The sequence below is a fragment of the Alosa pseudoharengus genome, unplaced genomic scaffold, assembly GCF_046254945.1.
Source record: "Alosa pseudoharengus isolate Yale_2024_CS ecotype anadromous, Long Island Sound unplaced genomic scaffold, YU_APseudo_1.1 YU_APseudo_1.1_scf_13, whole genome shotgun sequence".
Classification (NCBI taxonomy): domain Eukaryota; kingdom Metazoa; phylum Chordata; class Actinopteri; order Clupeiformes; family Clupeidae; genus Alosa; species Alosa pseudoharengus.
The window spans coordinates 18,091,202-18,111,905 of record NW_027468598.1 but is presented as its reverse complement, the minus strand read 5'-3'; the positions used below and the strand labels follow the sequence as shown (position 1 = coordinate 18,111,905).

At 46.8% G+C, this 20,704-nt stretch overlaps 2 protein-coding genes across 3 annotated transcripts; one reads left to right on the top strand and one right to left on the bottom strand.

The window, feature by feature from the left end:
• Positions 1-4,353: 4,353 nt before the first annotated feature.
• On the bottom strand, positions 4,354-13,508 carry aasdhppt (aminoadipate-semialdehyde dehydrogenase-phosphopantetheinyl transferase). Of its 2 annotated transcripts, XM_076281543.1 has the most exons (6): positions 13,089-13,508; positions 12,688-12,916; positions 11,154-11,275; positions 10,669-10,830; positions 5,142-5,225; positions 4,354-4,872 (listed from the first exon to the last, which is right to left on the bottom strand). In XM_076281543.1, the coding sequence occupies exons 1-6, from the start codon at positions 13,230-13,232 to the stop codon at positions 4,702-4,704; spliced, it is 912 nt and encodes a 303-aa protein (XP_076137658.1). In that variant the 5' UTR covers positions 13,233-13,508; the 3' UTR covers positions 4,354-4,701. The 2 variants fall into 2 exon arrangements, with proteins under 2 accessions (XP_076137658.1, XP_076137659.1); XM_076281544.1 differs by lacking the exon at positions 5,142-5,225.
• Positions 13,509-13,606: 98 nt separating this feature from the next.
• msantd4 (Myb/SANT-like DNA-binding domain containing 4 with coiled-coils) lies at positions 13,607-19,766 on the top strand. Its single transcript, XM_076281542.1, has 3 exons — positions 13,607-13,686; positions 14,595-15,464; positions 17,455-19,766. The coding sequence occupies exons 2-3, from the start codon at positions 14,970-14,972 to the stop codon at positions 18,310-18,312; spliced, it is 1,353 nt and encodes a 450-aa protein (XP_076137657.1). The 5' UTR covers positions 13,607-13,686; positions 14,595-14,969; the 3' UTR covers positions 18,313-19,766.
• Positions 19,767-20,704: the final 938 nt, after the last annotated feature.

The window sequence follows — 20,704 nt, the reverse complement described above, 5'->3', positions numbered from 1 at the left end:
CTGACCACTCATCTGAGTGGCCACAAAGCCTGGCAGCAGTTACAGGTGCAGGTCAGTCACACCATTGTCATCTTTCTCTGAGTATGGAGTGAGACTACAGCACATCTTCCACATAGTTGTGTCCTTTTTGGTCAATCAGAGTGTTACCACCAATTCATGGGACAAAAGCCTTTGGAGTGGAGCATACAGTATAAAATTAAATTGTATAGGACAGAATTCAAAGTGCTTATGGCACTGCTATTCATAATGTTATTATGGTGTTGGTGTGCTATTATTAGGATTGTTATGTCATATAGGTTTTGTATTTGACTTAACAAAGTATCACATTACTCAATCAAAACAATTTCCCCAACTTCCACTCTCTACATAGGTGTTCATGCAACACCAACTGGTGTGGTGCTAACACAGTATATCTGATTAGCTTGACAGTTGACAGCATCATGATTATCAAGCACACAACCCATCATGAAAAAGCCATTAGCGGAAACCGGTGTGAGGACCGATCGGGTTAACTCCTGTGTGTCTGTGCAGCTGACCTTGTAAACCCTCCCTGTGGTGCAAAGTCGTCATGCCCGCAGGGCGATGTAAAAACGATCACATCCCAGCAACAGATGCCACTCTCATTCCAATTTCGCTCATCACGATGGAGCATGAAGCATCACTTGACAGTCCGTGGCGAACATAATAGTGTTTGTATTTGCGTGCAACACTGCACGAATATCCTAATTTAAGAAAGTGTGACAGAGAAAACAGCTTTTGTGTGCTTTGAATGAGCACATGATCAAACCCCCCCCACCCACCCACACACACACACACACCCCAAGGCCTTGCCCCCTACAATAATGACAAAAAAACAACAGAAGGCTGTTTAAAGTTATTTGGTGAGTTAAACAAAGTGGTATCATCATCAATGCGAAGTAGGCTGATGTTCATGAGCCCAGAGTGTAGCACTAGCTGCCTGGCAGCTCTAGCTGCTGGCTGCAGTAACTCGACTACAAAGCCATGCCTGGGAATTAGCCAGTGACATGGCAGTAAATTTCAGCTAAGTCACACACACTCACGAGGAGTCTCTCATCTGTGGACAGGGGATCCGGTTACGGTGGGAAGGAGCTCTCTGCCTCTCTGAGCACTGGTGTCTGACCGGCTGTGTTTTATCGGCAGGTGATTTAGTGCTGGGGAGGCCTGCCAGGGAGTCACACAGACCCTGCACTCTTTCTCCAGGACAAGCCCCAAGGCAGAGGGTTCCATATCTCTCCCGCTCCATATAGATGACATTTGCTGAAAATAGAGGACTGCCACGACTCCCAAGAGAATAGATCAAAGTTCTTTCTGCCGGTATGTGGAAATCTTATCTCTTCCACCGAAAAGCTACATCAGTAAGTGGTGAAAGAGTTCAGAAAGATAAGAAAAGGGAAGAAAAAAAGGAGACGGTTTAGTGGAAAAACACAGGTAAATCACTGCTCAGTCTGAAGACATCTTGTGTTGCAAGGGGGGACGTAGTGACGCAAAGGCCATCTAAAATTGTTGCAACACGTTTGAGGGTCGACCTCCAGGGGTGAGATCACACATTCCTCCCTTTTAACACTCCCTGCGCCCGACACCAATTCTCTCAGCATCACGTCAAAACTCACCCCTGTCAGCTTGACAGCATCATATGCCAGAGAGCGCAGAAGCTTTGAAAAGGCCATCCTTCCTTCATCTCTGTTAGTCTACTCCTTGACATTTTCACTCATGCACTCATACACACAATGGCCGTATAGCAGCAATTCAATCCAAGAACAAAAAAAAAAAAAAAAAAAGAAACACTTCACACTTCAGGTGGTTACAGGGCATCAGAGGGAAGATAGACACAATACAACACAGCACAGCACAGCACAACACAACACAACACTGCCGAGACACTATTTTGTCTGTTCTCATGCTTTTGCATAAACTCCACCAGCTCCAGTGTTTTAAAATAGCCACGCTGCTTGTTTTGGTCTGTGCCCCTAAGGCAGAGAGGGTCATGTTATCTTACAGCAATATGGGAAGCAGACGTGGGACTAACATCGCTGCTAAACCCGTAGTGCGGCACTGAGGAGAATGAGGCATGCCGACCACTGCCCACACATGGCAGCCGTGCGGAGAGCGCGCGGGGCGGGGGGGGGGGGGGGACTTGTGTTGTTTTACATAGCAGGTGAACTGCTGTGTATATGTGTGTGTGTGTGCATATATGGCCATTTAAAACACTTCTGGGCGATTATAAGTAATGAAATTAACAAGAGCCAGCTCAACTTTAAAGAATAAATTAAAAGCAGTAATTATATTGTGTGTATGTATGGGGGGGGTGTATGGTGTGTGTGTGTGTGTGTGGTAGTGGGGGGGAGGGGTAATGGGGTGTGTGGGAGGGGGATGATGAAAACAGGAAGCGGCTGACATAACACAGTAGTGGAAGAGTCTCATCTCATTCTGTCCGTCTCTCTCTCCTCCCTCTGCATCCCTCTTCTCTTTTAGAGAAAGCCATAATGAGCAGGAGACTGAGGAGGGCCAGGGGGCACTTGAGGATATATTATCATTTAAGGAGGGTAAAAACGTGCAGCGCTACAAAGTGAGTGAGGCTTTCTGCAGGAAATCACTTGCATAAACAACCTCTTTAGATCAGCTGGCAACTTGTTATTGTGTGCGCAAATGGCACTCCTCCCTTTTAAACACAAAAAGCCATTCCGAAGTGGCTCATTACATTAAGATACTCTCGAGTCCACATTTCTTCATGTCATTCTAATGTCACCTACTACTGTACAATATCCATTGCATTTGCAGTAAAAGGCAGATGATATCTATAGAAACCTCTTCCTGCCTTTAATGAGCTCTTTCCTTCTCTTGCTGCAGGAGCTATTAATTTATTTAGTTTAGTCTGTGTGTTTGATTAATTGTGTGTGTATCTGTCTGTAATGTGTGTGTACATGTTTCTACTGCACATAGAACTCAGCGTGTTTATGTTGTGTGTAGTGTGCATGTTGGTGCATCCAACTGTGTGTGTGTGTGTGTGTGTGTGTGTGTGTGTCTGTCGGCCGGGTGAGAGGCAGAGGCTGCTGGGAGAGATGGTGGCCATGTGTGTGTAGTCAGAGGATGTCAGAGCTCCACCCCCACTCCACTAAAAGGGCTCTCAGTGACACACAGGCTGACTCAGGCCTCTGTGTGCAGCGCCACTCACACACTCACTTCAGAGATGACACACACACACACAGAGACACACACAGAGACACACATGTGCACACACACACAACCATTTAGTCAGTCAGGGACACAGTGGAGGTACAGATTATAGCAGAGCATTTTAGCTTTATCTCCTTTAACAGTAACGTGAGCCAAGCCAACCAGGTAGCTACAGAACAACTCCAAACACACACACACACACACACACACACACACACACACACACACACACACACACACACACACACACACACACACACACACACACACACACACACACACACACACACACACACACACACACACACACACACACACACACACACACACACACACACACACACACACACACACACACACACACACACACACACACACACACACACACACACACACACACACACACACACACACACACACACACACTTGAAAAACCCCTGATGAGTAGAGAGGAGAGCAGTTACCAATGGGGTGGGGGTGGAGGGCGGCTGCAAGAGCGCAGCCTCAGTTTGTTAAAAGCAATGGCTTCCCCTCTAAACACAAGCCCCTAATGGCACACTAAATGTCTCCCGACAAAAATAGACCGTGTGGCAGATGGAGTGTAAGAAAGGCATGAGAGAGAAAGAAGAAAAAGAGAGAGAGAGAGAGCGCGCGAGAGAGCAAGAGATCGAGAGAGAGAGAGGGGGAAATGAGAGCGAGGCATCAGAGATAGCACACAGTGAGACGGGTTAGAGAAGGCAGCGCGATGAAAAAAGCTGAGCTTTTTTGTCCGAGAAGGCCACATGACAAGCCACAGAACAATTCCATGAGATCATAAACAGATACTGCCAAAAGACCGACAGCAGCAAATATACACCCAGCCATAAGAATCACGGCCATTAATCAGTGTGTGCTCATATAACCACTGGATCTCCACTGTGAAGGGCTCTTTCACAGGCCCAGTCTCGTAACAATGAGAGTTCATTTTCACCGCGCTCATCTTCATTTTGGGCACGGACAGCTCTCTTGTGAATTATATCATCATCTCCAATCTCCTTTTGTAATAACGTCCTCTCTTCCTCCTCCTCCTACTCCTCCTTCTGGGTGCTCGTCATGCAGACATATTAGGTGCCGTGTCAGAGGAGAGGGTAAAAGTGGCACAGAAAGTGAAACAAACTCTTCCGTTTTGGATTTTTATTCGTAACCACGTTTGGCATTTTCCCCAAGAGTTTACAAAACACATCAAGGCTAGAGAAATGAAATGTCACCCCCCCCCCCATTCATGTTTGGAAACTGGGACAGAAGGAGACGGTCCTATGGCCACCTGAGGCACCTGTAGGGCATGCAGCTGTAGCCCCAGCCCAAGCGAGAGAAGGCGCCCTACTTTCACCAGACGCAAAAGGCCACAAAAGTCTCTCCAAAAAGTCGCAGGGAAAGCAACAGCCTTTAATGGCCAGTTCAGTTGCCTCCTCTCGCTTCCTGGGGTCTTGGTAGTGGGCCGTGGGCCCGGTCCCTGGTCTCGGCTGGTCAAGGCTGGTTGTGCTGGCGTGTGGGTGCCTCCTGTTTCTTCTCAAAGCTCTCCCAGTAGGCCGGGTCCTCCTCCGAGAGAGGCACGGCGCCCAAGACCAGCTCGCTGAAGCTCAACACGGTGAACTTAAGAGGCCTGGCGTGGCCAGCAAGGCCAGGCTGACAGTGCTCCTGTTCACAGAGAGACACATACACACACACACAGATGAATAGAGAACATACGAAACATTAGAGAGCAATCGATGACCAATAGAAAGAATAACAGACCGAAAAATATTGTGAGGGAGAGGAGAGACAAGAGAGGGTTCAGGAAGATAAACAAGGCCTATTTTTGTACTCGAGTGTTTGCCCACAATGCCGCTTGCTGTGCGTGTTTGGGTGAGTGAGGCCGTTCGTCCCTCCCTCCTGGTGAGGCCCCTCATCCATCTCTAATGACTCACCCTCTCGGCCACCGCCACTGCTGCCGGCGATCCTCCGCGGCTCAGGGCCACCGCCACATGATGGTGCTGGTCCAGCAGGCACTCCTGCAACGGCACATTAGAGAGCCTCAGACAACCGCCAGTGCCACGGCACCACAACATTACCGACCCGCCATCCCCAACCCTTCCACAGCATGTACAGAGAACCTGTTCCATGACACAACGGCACATTAGACAGCCTCAGAGAACCGCCGGTGCCACGGCACCAAAACATTACCGACCCGCCATCCCCAACCCTTCCACTGCATGTACAGAGAACCTGTTCTACCACACAACAGGCTACCAAGCTGGGCTTCTGTGTGCTTACACAGCGTACAGAGTACAAGCAAGACGGATTTTGCAATATTTCCAAGAGCCATTTCTCAGAGGGATGCTTTGTGCCACTTCTGGGAAATGAGAAAAAGAGGGACATTCCTGTCCCGCGATCGCTCCCCTCCTTCCTCTCCTCCCTTCAAAAGTCTCAAGCCTTCTGTCCGTCCTCCTCTCTTCCTCCTCCTCTAGCGTCCACTCCACGTGTCTGTTCTGGCGCTGCACTCCCCCTGCTGCTAAATCCATTGCACAAACACTGAGGTTCTCATTCCCTGCTCCCCGCTTAACTCGTCACACCCCACCTCGGCTATTATCTGCCACCGGCTCCTGGGCCTCCGAGCGCCACTCACGCACGCAGACGCTGCGCCCATTAACGGAGAGTCAATCTCCATCCCGCACAGACTCCGGTAACACACACACACACACTCTCGCACTCTCACACTCACACACACACACACACACACACACACACACACACACACACACACACACACACACACACACACACACACACACACACACACACACACACACACACACAAGCACATCTGTTGTGCATGCTGGGAAGACATTTACGCATGCAGAGGTAGAGAGAGACGGCATGGCTTTTGGATGTGAGCGTGTGTGAGTGTGAGTGTTTGTGTGTGAGAGTGTGAGAGAGAGAGAGAGAGAGAGAGAGAGAGAGAGAGAGACAGTGTGCTCACGAACATCCCAAAACATTCCTAGCAGGGGTCTCGTGAGAGGTTTCATGGGAAAAATTAGCTCCTCCAGCAGTTCAAGGGGAGCCACTCGCTGTGCCTCTCTCCAGCGCAGGCACTTTGAAGTGGGGGAGCATACGTGAGGGGCTGTGCTGGGCGGAGGTCCGGGGGTGCTCAGCGGCCTGACTGGGGGTGGGGGTTGGGTTGGGAAGCAGACATACGAGCATCTCCTGGAGTGAGATGTGGATTAGGGACATTGGGAGAGATGGGGGGGGGGGGGGGAGAAGGGGCTCTATCTATCCTTCAGATGGGCCATCCTTCTAAGCAGAGTTCAGCTCAAGGTCTCCTCCTTTCAAAACTCCTTCTTCCCCTTGTCACCATCCTCATGTGTGTGTGTTAGCTCATAGGAATTAAGGCCTCATACTCTGTAAAGGCCCTTGAGATGATGCTCACTGTTAAAGATTTATGAATAAGACTGATCTGACGTTCACCTTGCACAATGCAAGTCTGAGAACGCTAAAACGATCCTAGCAATTTTGTTGGTAACAAATTAGTATTTGTATGCAGGTCTAGGTGTATTCCAGGGACGCAATGGGATATGCACTACTGACTACCTGAACTTCTGTATGGACATTGTTGTTCCCACCAGAACTGTACGCTGCTTTCCCAACAACAAGCCTTGGATAACCAGCAATGTCAAGACCCTTCTTAACAGGAAAAAGATGGCGTTCAGAGAGGGGGACATGGCAGAGCTGAGGCGCGTGCAAGGGGAACTCAAAGTCTAGCTGAAGGAGGCTAAGGAGGACTACAGAAGGAAGGTGGAACAGAAGTTGCAGGAAAACAACATGAAGGAGGCATGGGACGGCATGAAGATGATCACTGGCCTGAAGAAGAGCAGCAGCTCTGTAGAGGGAGACCTGGACAGGGCGAACCAGTTGAACCACTTCTACAACAGGTTTGACTGCCCTGCTCCAGCTCCAATGGCGGTGGTCTGTCCACCATCCCCCAGCCCCCACCCCCACAATACCAGTGCAACACTCACCTCCATCATCACAGGCTATCGTACCCCCACCATCACTAGATATTGCACCCCTCCCCCACATGGAGATCACAAACAATGAGGTGACAACAGCCTCAGTCAACAGCCATCAGACACACAGATCCCAGATGCACTCCCTACTGATCCCACTGGCTCTGTAGTGGGAGCTGAACTGGAGTGCATCACTTCAATATCTGACAAAAGGACCCTGAACAAACTCATCAACATCTTGGACAATGAGTGTCACCCACTCCACAGCACTATTGTTAAGCAGAAGAGCCTGATCAGCTGGAGACTTCGCTCATTGCCTTGCACAACAGACAGACTGAGGAAGTAATTTGTCCCCAGGGCCATTGAACTGTTCAATGCTTCACTTAAGGGAAGAGAGATAGACTTCTCTGCATAGTCTGTCTGCCTCTTCACCCCCTCCATGTTTGGATACTGTCTGTCCACTAGCCACTTTTTACCACTGTCTTTCTGCCTCACTGTTTGCGTGCTATATTAGCACATTAGCATATATGCATAACCCCTCCCTCCATGCCATAGCCGAACTGTGGCCACACTTATACCTTTTCTTAAACCATGACACTCACTCATACAGAGCACCTTACCTTACCTTACTATGCACAGAGAATCATAGGCTCAGTCCCTGCCTCAGTCATTGCAAGCGCCTCTTGATTGATTAATCACCACTATGTGGATACTGTTTTTAGAATTGATTTAGATTAAGTGTTAGTTAGTATAATTTGTATTTTAGTATATTCTTTATCTTCTACTGTCCTTACTGCTTAGTTGTGTTTTTATATTATATACTTTTAATTACTTTTTCTGCTGTTAGTGAATGTGTGTGTGTTGTCTGTAAGCTACTGAGACCTTGAATTTCCCCTGGGGATCAATAAAGTATCTATCTATCTATCTATCTATCACACTGAGCTAGAGCTGATTATCAACGGCACATGCCCAGAGAGTTGTGACAAGCGTTCCATACTTTGTTGGCAGCGCAGGTGACATAAAATGACCCCCCCTCAGCGAACCCTCTCTTTAGCACCCATTGATCTAAATAGGAGACGGCTCATGCTAGTGGCCTCCGCGTCTCCTCCGTCCCCAGCCACAGTGCTGTTATTAAGCCCAAACCTGCAATTATGTGGAGAGTCTGAGAGCTGACCTTACCCTGCTCCTGCTGTCACACACACACACACACACACACACACACACACGGCAGCGCGGCGCAGCCACACGCCGACCCACTCCCATCACACACACACACTCACACACGCATGAATGCACACACAGACATTGGAAATGATACCGCAGAGACACACCACACATCCTCATTGACCCAAAATGCCAAATCGACACAAGGCAGGTTGGTGGGGGGCGAGGGTGTGTGTGTGTGTGTGTGTGTGTGTGAAAGGCCTTGGGGGTCGTTTTTTGTGCCATTTTTGCTTCGACGTGGTGCCATCTAAGGGAGCCTGAAGTGTGGGTGTAATGACAGCATCTGTTGCGGGGCGGCAGAAGGCGCTAATAGAAGCGTTTCCACGCAGGCAGGCGGGCGGGCACACCGAGGAACGGATCCATTTCCTTAACGGTGGAGCTCTCGAGGAGGTCGGCAGCCAGGGTGAACTGTGACGCACCAACTCGATGTGATGGGGGGGGTGTGGGGAGGGGAGGACAGTGGCGTGTGTCGAAGTGACCTTTGGCACCTCACTTCTGCAACGAAGGGAAGGACATGCAGAGAACAGAGACCTTTGACCCCGGCTAAGAGCGTCTGCAAGGCCCTTGCTGGGTATGCGCTTCTGAGCAGAAATGGCCTGAGCTGTGAGGAACACCCTTTCTCTGTCCAGGTGTCCCTTAAAGGTGTAGGTTTTTGAACATTCTAAGTTCCGCAACAATTGAAGGTTCTAAAATTCTATGTTGAATTCAATGAACCCAGATATTCTTTAGAACGTTCATTTCCCAACATTCCCGTCACACCGGTGTGACGGTACTCCTTTAAGGGTTAACCACTACTACTCTTACTAAGAATAGTGGCACCTTCATATAGTAGATCCATATCCTCATAGGGATCTACTATTTGGTACTTTTTTTTTTCCAAATGTGAGGAGCAAGAGAGAGTGCCAACCTCTAGTGGAGTCTAACACAATGCTTTATTATTCATGTTCCTCCTCCCCTCCTGATGATCATAGGAAATACTCCGGTCTCCTCATGAAAGAGGCCTCTGTCAACTCCATCCCGCTCCTCCTGAAGACAGGCGTTGTTGTGTCACTGTGGCACGTCAGTGATCATGCAGAAGTATATGTGTGTGTGTGTGTGTGTGTGTGTGTGTGTGTGTCGTTGCTGGTTTGTTATCAAAGCTTACTGCCTCACACTCTTCCCAGCTCCTGTCGTGTTGTTTCATATTCTCGGCGAGTCTTCTGTGCGCGGGGCACGGAAGAGCAGGTTCAGTTCGTCGGCCCTTTTCATTTACACGCTCGTAGCTTTGCCGCCGCGGGGGAGCAGTTTCCTGCACGCTCCCTTGAGCGCTTCTCTTAAACTCTTTTCAGATGCATATTAAGGTGCCGTGCCAGAGGTTCTCAAGGTGACTCTCTTGGGGAGAATAAAGTGAAAATGGAGACGGAACCAGAGTGTTCAGTCCTTTTTTTCAGCTTCAGGGACTGTGATTATATGGGTGTGCGTGTTGTGTGTGTGTGTGTGTGTGTGTGTGAGAGAGAGAGATGAAAAATATCAGGTAATATACTAAATGTGCTGCTATGTGACAATGCAGTCAACCTATAGTGCCAACCCAAAGCTAGACTAAGGCATGGGTGACACCTTCTGGTCAGAAGTAAAACTGCAGCACTTGAGAAACAATGCTGCGGTATGGTAGAGGCTATGGCATGTTGAGGGCTGTGAATTTCCATACTGCAAAAGGCAGTTAAAAACCTGATGAAGATGACAGGAGTGATATCCAGAGGGTGAGCTGCTATCTCCCCAGAGTTCACTTTCACACTCCAGTATTATACTAGCCTCGTTGACACTAGGCTCTTCTCAATTGAGAGTGGGCCAGGAAAAGGTTCATTGACTTCCAGCGGGGGCGTAACTAGCAGTGAAATTAAACTTAAAACGGTGCATTACACTCTTACCAAATAGTTTCAGAAGGGTAGCAGTCTTGTAAACAAAGGTTTTAAATGCAGTTGTTTACTCAATTCTAAAGAAATACATGTCCATGCTGGATTAGCGATTGTATTTGCGTGCCCGTGATTTAGGGACATTGGAAATGCGCTTCAATGGCCTCTTAGCCAGACGGACCTGCAGAGCAAATCCCAAATTTGCAGACTATTTGATGGCTCAGGCTTATAAGGAATGTACAGTGGTCAGACACTGGACGAGTCCTATCCCCTAAATGACCAAAATGTTCCAGCACTGTACACACACAACAGATCTAAAATGTCTCCCTACTTACCTCAAATGTCCAGTCCTCCTCCTCCTCCCCATCCAGGTGCATTCTGGTCTCAGTGCACACCTGTCCCTCCATGATTTGCAGAGGTGATATGTGAAACTCTATCCGCTGCAGATCGAACCCCAGGCCCGTCCCAATGGCCTTGATGAAGCTCTCCTTCAGGGTCTGGATACACAGACAAGACACTGATTGACACCCAAAACCTTATGAGCCTGGGCACTTGAAATAAACAGAATAAAGCATTAGCATTGTCTTACATGAATCTGAAGTGGTAAACTGACTTTACTAATGAGAACATGTGCTATGTGTGTATTTTGGCAGAATATTTCAATATTAATGCACGTACGATCTAACCTCGCATGTGGAAATAGTCTCATAGATGTGCCTAGGGGATCAGAGATTACTCTCGCCTTTTTTCTTTCTTTCTTTCTTATGAGGAGGTGATTGGGAGCGGAATCAGTGCAAGGCCCTGGCGTTGCCATGGTTACCCAGTGCCGGTGGAACGTGTGGAGCTGCTCCCATTCTGACCCCGTGGCCCTGATGGTGTTCCACTCGTGCTCCGTGAACTGGCGGGTCATGAGCCGGAAAAACTCTGGGATGGAGCTGGAGCCTGAGACATGTGCAGGTGAAACACATGGAGAGAGTGGGTGAATGGACAAGATGGCGCACACACATGAACAAAAAAGACAGAACTCTTATGTTTACGTTTATATTCATTATGTTGCCCATTGATTTCATTTGAAGTGACATATAGGTGTGGATGGGTGTGACACTAGAATACAGCTAGTAAAACAAATATTTGACAACTAAATTGTCAGTCTGAGGTTCAAATCCCAGAGAGCACACATAATGATGAAATGTACACCCAACCAGACTGCAAGTTGTCTGGAATAAATTAATCTATTAAAAATGAGTGCAAATGAATATAATTCTAAAGGGAGTGAAGTGAGGACAGAGAACTGTTGCAACAGAGACACCTAGTGGTCAAACATTTTTATTACATTTTTTTCTCCTGAGTTCGGTGATTCCACAGCAAAGACAGTGACATCCAAAGGAAAGAGCTATTTGCATGATGTCACAGGGGTCAAAAAGCTACTAGAAAATCCTGCAAAAACTGTGACAGCTGAATTGTTTAACAGACAAAGAAAACCAGAGGTAAGGGCCTTTCTTCCCAAAGAAACTGCATGGGCTATATACTCAGAGGCATATAGTTACTCAATCCTTTGAAATGGAGGGGATTTTTTTCAGAAGGGATTTTGTAATTGTGTGGAGGGATTTGAAAGAGAGCCTCAGACATTATGACAGGGTTGGGCTAAAAGATTAAAGTTCTGACAGCTCGAGGTTGAAGCCAATAGGATTTAGTGTGAAAAGAGGTTGAAATAGAACCTGGCAGGACTCGAGAGACATTCTGGTAGGAGAGGCCAGTTTGTTCTGAGAGAGTCAAACGGATCTTGAACCTGAATCTCTCAATCCCTTGTATATTTGAAGTGCTTAAAACAATGCCAAAAATCTGTTATAGGGTATTTTAAGGCCTTCACGCCAGATAGCTAAGAACACAATGACATTTATTTTTCTGTCTGTTAAGAGACCCTTCACTCACTGGCATTGTAATCTTATACTTCATACTGTACAATGTGCCCATTTGCACTGTAAAAATTCCCAAAACAAGATTAATTTTGAGCAAAATAGCTGTGTAGCTGTGTCAATCCAGACATCCACATTAGAATTGTCTCAGCCTCCAACTACAGCACAAGACCGCCACTACAAAAGAAGGTCATCATAGCATAGCATTAATGCAATGACCTCTCTTAAAACAAATGTGTTGAAAATAACACAACTTGCGTTGCTTTTAACACATCTCTGTGTCCAGATAGGGACAACACAGTTTGTATTGTTCCCTTTTTTATTTGTTACGCAATATGTGTTGAAATAACACAACTTGCGTTGAAAACAACACATATTGAGTTGTTTTTTTAACACATCTGTGTCCAGATAGGGACAACACATTCGTTTTAACAGTACCTGGCCTGCTGGTCTTCATGACGTCTACTCCAACCTGCAGGCCAGGCTCTGCAGCCAGCACAGCGTAGTCACCCTGGTGGGACACGTTAAAGCTCCACTTCTGGTGTCCAGCATCAGCTATGGGGTTGGCCACCACTGGCTTCCCCTTAGGAGTCCTCTCCAACCGGATTTGATCCCAGACTATTCCCATCTTGTCCGACACAAGTTTACGGATCAGAAATCTCCCGGCCTAACATGAACAAATATACACACCATTGAGAGACACGCACATTCATCAGTTATCTTGAATATTTATAACCAAGTGAAGGGGAATTAAGTTAAGGATAATAGAATAGTAGTGGTTATTCTGTCTTTGAGTTCAGAGGGAATCCTGTGTGTAAAATCATGCATGCGCTCCATACCATGGCTGACTTGGCATCTTTGGCAAACACAAACTGTCCAATCCGCTCCTTCTCCTCGCGCTGCACACACCGAGCAGCAAGCAACCACTCAGCACGAGTAGGGGACCACGACCCGCAACGAAACGCCCAACGCACACCCTCCATACTGCAATTTAAAGTGTCTATATGTATGACAAGCCACACCAGATATCCCTGAACATTATAGCAATACTACTTTGGAAGTCTCAATGTGGCAGCCCTTTACCGCATCATACGTCAGGAATAATGTGATACAGTAACCTCACTGCGGTCATTTGTAAGTGAGAACAGGTTTAGTCTCATTTCAAGGTAAACTAAAGTCACACAGGAGCACTATTGTCTTTTATTCACAATCGCTCGAGCGTGTGCCCGCTTCGCCAGACCTTTACAAGAGGACTTCAGCTTCGCACACACACATCCGGAAGGAGTTGACAAGGCGGGTTAAGCTAAAGTGGGAGTGACACAGAACGGACCAATCACAACAATGTTTATGGTTCATGCCCCAGGGTCTGGTTCCGATTTGTTTTGCCATTGATTTGAAAAGAATGAGCTTTTGACATATTCCTATCCCACCACCTCGGTAAGTTTTGTCCATATGCATAGGATATAAATGCATTTATTTGTATCAGTTTATTACTAAATGACCATGAGCTTTCAGAAAAAAATGGCGCAGCCTTTAACTCACCAGATGTTGGTCACGTCAGACTCGTAGTATGATAGCGCTTTACGTTCCTACTACTATCGCTAGCTGATTAGCTTACTCGATTATCCAAATGAAATCAAACGTTAATGCAGACACAGTTTTGTTGGTTGATACTCCGGTACTTAAATTGGCCATCTTAGTGCTACCGAAGTGTCGACTACAAGAGTTGTAGATGTGAAGTGTGTGGTCGTGCATCGCTACGCACAGATGCATTTAGACCAGCCATTTAATTTTAAACGTGCGGGCTATTTGGAGGATAACATCTCAGCAAAATTCGGCACGATGACCGATTCAGCTCCATTCTCATTCTGTTGTTCATTTAAGTGAAGGGAATCGATTTGAGGAAGATACATTTTATTTAAACAATAATTTAATTGTGAATTATCACTCGTTATATTTGTAAAGAAAAATATCAAGTTACCCAAGGCGATAGTTATTCTAGCAAACACATATCTTATAGTTGGATGAGCCACAGTCTGTATATAAGGCAAGTCCTAACCTGTTATAGTCCAACATAATAAGTATCACTCTTAACATCTAGTATGACTTATGTGATTTTTGTACATGGTTGATTGATGTGGCAGCTCCGTATCTCCCTGTCTTCTTAAACATGACCAAAATTCCCATTTTCCAGTCAGGAACTACCCAGGATTGATTGATGATCTAGATAAGGTGTGTTTGGTTGTCAATGCAGACAGTGTAGATTCGCTGCAGACAACACATAATGATGATTTGCTTCCTTTATTTTTCCCTTTCTAATTGTCTTGTCTTCAAATGTCCTTCAGGGATTGTGCAGCCAGGCACTGTCAGCATCCCCGTGCCATGGGGCCTGGGAATCCTCCACTCCAGCTCTGACATGCATCTCCCTCAGAAGTAACCTGCTGGCAGGAGCACTGTCTATGCCCCTCATCTCGTCTTCCCCAGCAAGTCTTAGTGGAAGTCTTCACCCACATCTCTTCTAACTTTTGGTTCTTTTTATGCAACTCTGTCTTCCCCTCCATCTCTCTTTCCTCCTCTCTCTCTCTTTCCCTCTCTCTCTCTCTCATAACCACCTGTAGCACTCCAGAGCCTCATCTCTGACTCTCCATCAGGTCATCATTGCCCAGCTCTCTTTCTCTCTCTCTCTGGCCTGTCTGTCTGACCCCTTCCCCCCCCTTGCGATGGACTTCCTGCAGATGAAACACCTGAAGCGCAAGCGGAAGAGCAACTACAGCGTCAAGGAGACGCAGACTCTCATCCGCGAGATCCACAAGCGCCGAGACGTGCTCTTCTCGCGCCAGCAGAACACGGCCATCAACGAGCTGAAGCGCCGCGCCTGGGACGAGGTGGCCGACTGCGTCAACGCACTCGGCGAGGGCGAGCTGCGCACCGCTGCCGAGGTCAAGCGCCGCTACCTGGACTGGCGCGCGCTCATGAAGCGCAAGCAGATGCGCGCTGAGCTGGCGTCGGGCCTGAAGGCCGGCGGCGAGTACGAGGCGCCGTGCCTGTCACCCGACAACGACGCCTCGCTCAGCGGCGGTGACCAGTCGCTGGACGTGAGCGGCTTTGCCAAAGAGGCGGCGTGCGATTGGCAGGACCTTTCTGACCTCGGGGAGCCGAGCAGCCACACGCCCTCGGGGGTCAAGATGGAGGATGATGATGCTAATGGCTACAGGGTAAGAGATGGGTGAGGGGTGTGTGTGGTCCTCTCTGGCTCTCTGTAGACAAAGATGGGAGCAAAATCAAGAATAGTTGATATTGAAGTCAAACCTGGTATCACCAATTGCCAGTCAGTGATGTCAGACCACTGCATGCCAGTTGAAAAATGTCTGGAAGCTAATCTCTTAACTTTCATTATTATGGCCCTATGTATTCAACTTAAATGTTGAGTGAAAATAATGGAACCCCCTAATATGATCAATTCCTCATCTATTATGAATTTATTAATCATGTTTAGCACCATGTTTTTTTCTTTATAGATAGATAATAGCTCCTATTGTGACTTAGGAGGTTTGAGGAGGGGTGAGCGGTTGGAAGAATGTGTTCTGTAGCAGTACATGTGTGACATGATGTTGTGATTATGGATAGTTGATATGGGTAGAAGGATAACTCTTGAGATCATCTGCAGTGCTGTTGACTCAAATTTACAAACAAGAAAAATCATGAAACCTCCCAAATCATCATGGTTCATTCCATGTCCAATCAGATAAAGTTGTTGGTGCACCGTCTCAGGATTCAAACCTTGTCTGTATCATGAATTGGTCCCAAAACCAATGCCTGTTAAGGATTTGTGTTCAAATCCTATGTCTTCATATTCTTTTCAGTCCTTGATATGTATTTAGTTTTACAGCCTGAGAAGCAATGTTTGGGCATCAATATTTTTAAGTAAATTAAGTTAACTTTTAGTAGTATTCATAGCTGGATGACCGAAGCATTATGAGTTTGCATGGCATGTTCATTGATTTTCTGAACTGTAAGACCCTAGATTTGGGAAAAAAGTGCATTAGGTATCGATCATAATTTTTCTTTAATACACAAGTTTACAATGCCCTCTATCACTCGTTTTGTGTTTGGTTCCAAATCTAGGGTCCTATCAATGGGCATGCTGTACAGTTTCAGGACATGTAGGACATTCCAACAACTCACCCTTCCATAAACCTCCTAAATAAAAAAAAAGGACATATTACCTGTCTATTAAGAAAGAAACATGGTGCTGAAAGATTAACAGTTAATAGATGTATAATAAATGGATAAAAGAAGAACATATTAAAATGTAAGAGGTTCCTTGAATACATTACACCATAATAATCAAAGCTATAGATTTGCGTCCTGACATTTTCCAAATGGCATGCAGCTTTTATACATTAAACTTAAAAAGCTGTTGTATAAATAAAATAAAACAGATTTCATTGGATGACTCATGAGAGTTTGCGGGTTTACAGGGTGGAAATTCATAAAGCGTAAAAGCTGTTTTATTTGAAAGTAAATATTTGTTATGTAAATAGTGTCATTTTGAGCTTCATGTGTCCCTATCCCACATGCATACATATTTTTTGTAAAGCAATGTTTATTGAGTTTTGGACATAGGGGTTTGTAGAACTACTGTCTTCCAACACATATCAACAAATTTCTCAACTTGCAGGACAAACTGCCATTACTAGTTCTAAATGGATGGTTGCTATGGCCAAAGGCCAGTCGTTAGTTCTATCTCTCCCGTTGTCAAGCGGGCGTATCCCAAGATTCTGATGAACTTTAGCTTGGAAACATCGCTATTTTACTTACCCTGCTGTCATCCATCTAGCTAAAAGCCACCTCCGTCATATGCTACAATGTTGCCATGTTCTGAACATCTGCATTTTACAGCTCGGATGCAACGTGACAGTTCATTTAAACTTCACAACGAGTTTGGCGAATTAATATACAAGTGTGATACGGCCAAAAAAATGGATCTTCTTCATAGGTGTGCAAATAACATACGGTTAATGGTAGTTCTAAATTACGTAGGACAATGGGAAATTCAACCAAGCAGTGGAATAAATAGCATTTGTCACAACGGTACAACGGTCAAATGTTTCTTTAAATGCATACATATTTATGAACTTGTTGATTGTGTATATATTAATGAATTGCCTGTGACTTGGCCTGTGTCGTGTTGTGTGTTGGCAGCTGGAAGGCGACGCTGGTGAGGTAGGAGAGGGCGAAGCGGACGGAGAGGAGGACGATGACGACTGCTTCCCCTCCATCTTGCCCGACATCGACCGCGAGGGACGCGTCCCCGAGGTCTTCGCCCACATCGACGAATTTGGCATGCTCAGCTCCTCCAAAGCCTCCTCGGTCAGCACGGGGGGGCGGGACCTGGGCCTGGGTGCGGGCATCGGCATGGGCATCAGCGGCGTGGGCCTGGGCGGGGCTGGCCTGGGGGTGGGTCTGGCCGGCATGGGCCTGGGCGGCGCCCACGAGAGCGCGGGCCTGCTGATCGCCCTGGAGAAGCAGCGTCTGGACCTGGAGAAGCACCGTCTGCAGGTGGAGTCCGAGCGGCTGGGGGTGGAGAAGGAGCGCCTCCTGCTGGAGAAAGAGCGCTTGCGGCAGGCCGAGACGGAGCGCGAGCGCGTGCAGCTCGAGCGCGAGCGGCTCCAGGTGGAGCGCGAGCGGCTGCGCCTGCTCATGTGCCAGACGACCGCTGCCCAGCACGGCCTGCCCTCGTCCACCTCCACCGCCGCCGCCGCCGCCACGCCCAGCACCTCCTCCACCTCCTCCTCGCTGTCCTCCTCGAGTGCCCCCACCTCGTCCACGCTGGAGGGGTCGGACAAGGACAGGAAGCCCGTGTGGCACCCGGCCGTGGACCTGGAGGCCGAGAAGCTGAAGCTGGAGAAAGAGCGCCTCCTGCTGGAGAAGGAGCGGCTGCAGTTCTTCAAGTTCGAGTCCGGCCGGCTGCAGATCGAGAAGGAGCGTTTGCAGGTGGAGAAGGAGAGGCTGCAGCTGCACAAGGATGGCCAGCAGATGGTGCTGCACCAAGGACACTAACCAGAGACACTGTGCTCAGCATCTGCAGAAGGAGAGGATACGATACGCTCTGTAGGGGGAGTGGGAGGACGTTTTGGGCAGGGAGGAGAGAGAGGGTCAGACAGAGCAAGATGGTGGAGCAGAGGTGTGTGTGTGTGTGTGTGTGTGTGTCTGTGTGTGTGTGTGTGTGTGTGTGTGTGTGTGTTTGTGTAGGAAAGGATCCACAGGACATGTGTGGAGGCAATGAATGAACATCGGTTAGAGGAGGGACAAAAGTGTTTGGACCAAGCCTGTTCGATATGCCACGCAGGAGGGCGCGTGTGCCTGCTGTCACAAAGTAATGGAAAGACATGGTCCAGTGTGTTTGCTTCCTCCTGTTCCCTGACAGGATCACAGAGGGCAGTGCCGGTGCCTCTCTGATGCTGCCAGTGCAGTGTAGCTGCTGTTCGGTGAACCATTGTGCTTCTCAGTTCATTGTTGGGGCGTTTGCATTTCTGCCTGTTGTCTGTTGTGGTGTAACAGATAGCCAAATGGGACTCAAATGCTGTGACTGTTCATTCATGTGTGAGTATTTGTGTGTGTGTGTGTGTGTGTGTGTGTGTGTGCGTGTGATATGCTGCATTCCAGAAACCTTGGAAGTCGGATATCTCCTAGTTGGAATCTCCCAGATTCATTCCAGACAAACTCTGGGGAAAAATACAATGGAACGCCGTTTGAAGTCGGAGTTCCCATTTCTACACTCGAGGCAAGTCAATCTACCCCGACTTCAAAATCGGAGTTGATGTCCGACCTCCGACGTCGCCTAGAATGCAGCATGAAACCCGAGACTAGTCTCGGCACAAGATGGTGCTCGCTATGATCTATTAGACGAATAAATTCCCAGCTCAGCAGCATCCAGAAATCAGTTGCAGCAGACAACAATCGATACATCATGTATTGGTTTTTCTCTTTCCATCATGTATCGGTGATTTCCATTTATGTCAATATGTTTACCCTCCATTTTGTTTGAAGTCTTTTATGGTACGTAAATATGAGGAAAAGAAACCCTTTTGTAGTTGTGTATATTTGTGGAAAAATGTGTGCCTGTATAGAGGGAGATTTCCCTCTTCTGAAATGTGTCTGTTCAGTACTGTTGTTTCATGTACAGAGTGCAGTCTCTGTTGCAATACAGAAGCACACAACTAAGTGTCATTGTGTATCTATATCTATATATCGATATATAGAAATGGCTAAAGCGGGATGTCTAATATGCCTTGTGACTTTATTGTACCGGTCATTTATTTTCTATTTTTTGTAATGTTTCAGATGTTGTATTATTGCTGGATGAGTGTTTGAGAGGATACTTGCCTTTCTTTTCTATTTTTTTCAGAGCTCTTCAGGTGCAGTATGTTTGGAAAAGCAGAAAAAATAGATCTCTTGTCCTTTTTACTGCTCTGTCTTTTACGATAAATAAAAAGGTGGTGCATTTCTTTGAACCTTTGTATTTTATATCCAAGCCATTGACAAGATGGCTTTGAGATCCCCATTCATCTTCTAGACAGTTATCCAAAATGGCCACTGGATTGATTTTTCCGCCATAGACAGAAAAGAAACAGAAAAGTACTTACAAATTATCTTGTATGTCTGGTATAGGATAGGATACTAAATCAGTTAATTTGGGTGACCATTTCTAATAATTTCCCCTGTATCATATTAGCTAACATCCAGTTGCTTTATCAAGCCGTTTCATAGTCTGTCCCCTGTGCCTCTGTCTGTCTGGTAAGTTGCAGTATTATTTCAATGTGAAAGGTCAGCCAGCCACTTGACTTCCAAGAAATACCCTCTGATAATTAGCGTCTTGGTCCTAAAATGTCACCTTAATATACCACTGTTGCACAGGTGACAGGTTCTGTGCTCACTAAGAAGCGGCAGACTTTCAAAATGTCTCATGTGTCTGGTGCAGACATTGAGCTGTTGTGTATGTTTCTTGTATGTAATATATCATATTATCATAATCTCAAGGAGAATTTGTCCATGCCATTTGCATGACTGAGATGCCCAGAGCACCCCTATTCCATAAGATTACTATTTTCATTTTCAATTTCTCTATGTCTTACCTTCTCCAGGTTGGCCTGATGGTCGTAAGTCTTCTTTGTTAGAAACCAGTGTTGACTGAGGATGACTACAATTGTGCATGCATGGGAGAGGAGAGTCTACAACATTGTGGGAAGGTAATTCAATGGCCATTTAACATATTTTGACTAAAAATAACAGAGATCCTATTACCGGTACATTTTAATGTTATGACCAAAAAATGTCAGGTGTTCCTCTGTCTGGTATTGATGTGACATTAGTTCAATAACAATTGAACAGTGAATTAAGAAATGTATCCCAAGCCCTGACTATGCAGGACAGGTCTGTTTACTAACCCTAA

What these genes read in the sequence shown, in the direction of transcription:
- msantd4 (XM_076281542.1), top strand. Translation starts at nt 14,970, where the DNA reads ATGGACTTCCTGCAGATGAAACACCTGAAGCGCAAGCGGAAGAGCAAC. An exon ending in ATGATGCTAATGGCTACAGG is followed by an intron (nt 15,465 to 17,454) that starts GTAAGAGATGGG and finishes GTGTGTTGGCAG; the next exon opens with CTGGAAGGCGACGCTGGTGA.
- aasdhppt (XM_076281543.1), bottom strand. Translation starts at nt 13,232, where the DNA reads ATGGAGGGTGTGCGTTGGGCGTTTCGTTGCGGGTCGTGGTCCCCTACT. An exon ending in AAGATGCCAAGTCAGCCATG is followed by an intron (nt 12,917 to 13,088) that starts GTATGGAGCGCA and finishes TGTTCATGTTAG; the next exon opens with GCCGGGAGATTTCTGATCCG. An exon ending in CAGTGGCGGTGGCCGAGAGG is followed by an intron (nt 4,873 to 5,141) that starts GTGAGTCATTAG and finishes CTCTGTGAACAG; the next exon opens with GAGCACTGTCAGCCTGGCCT.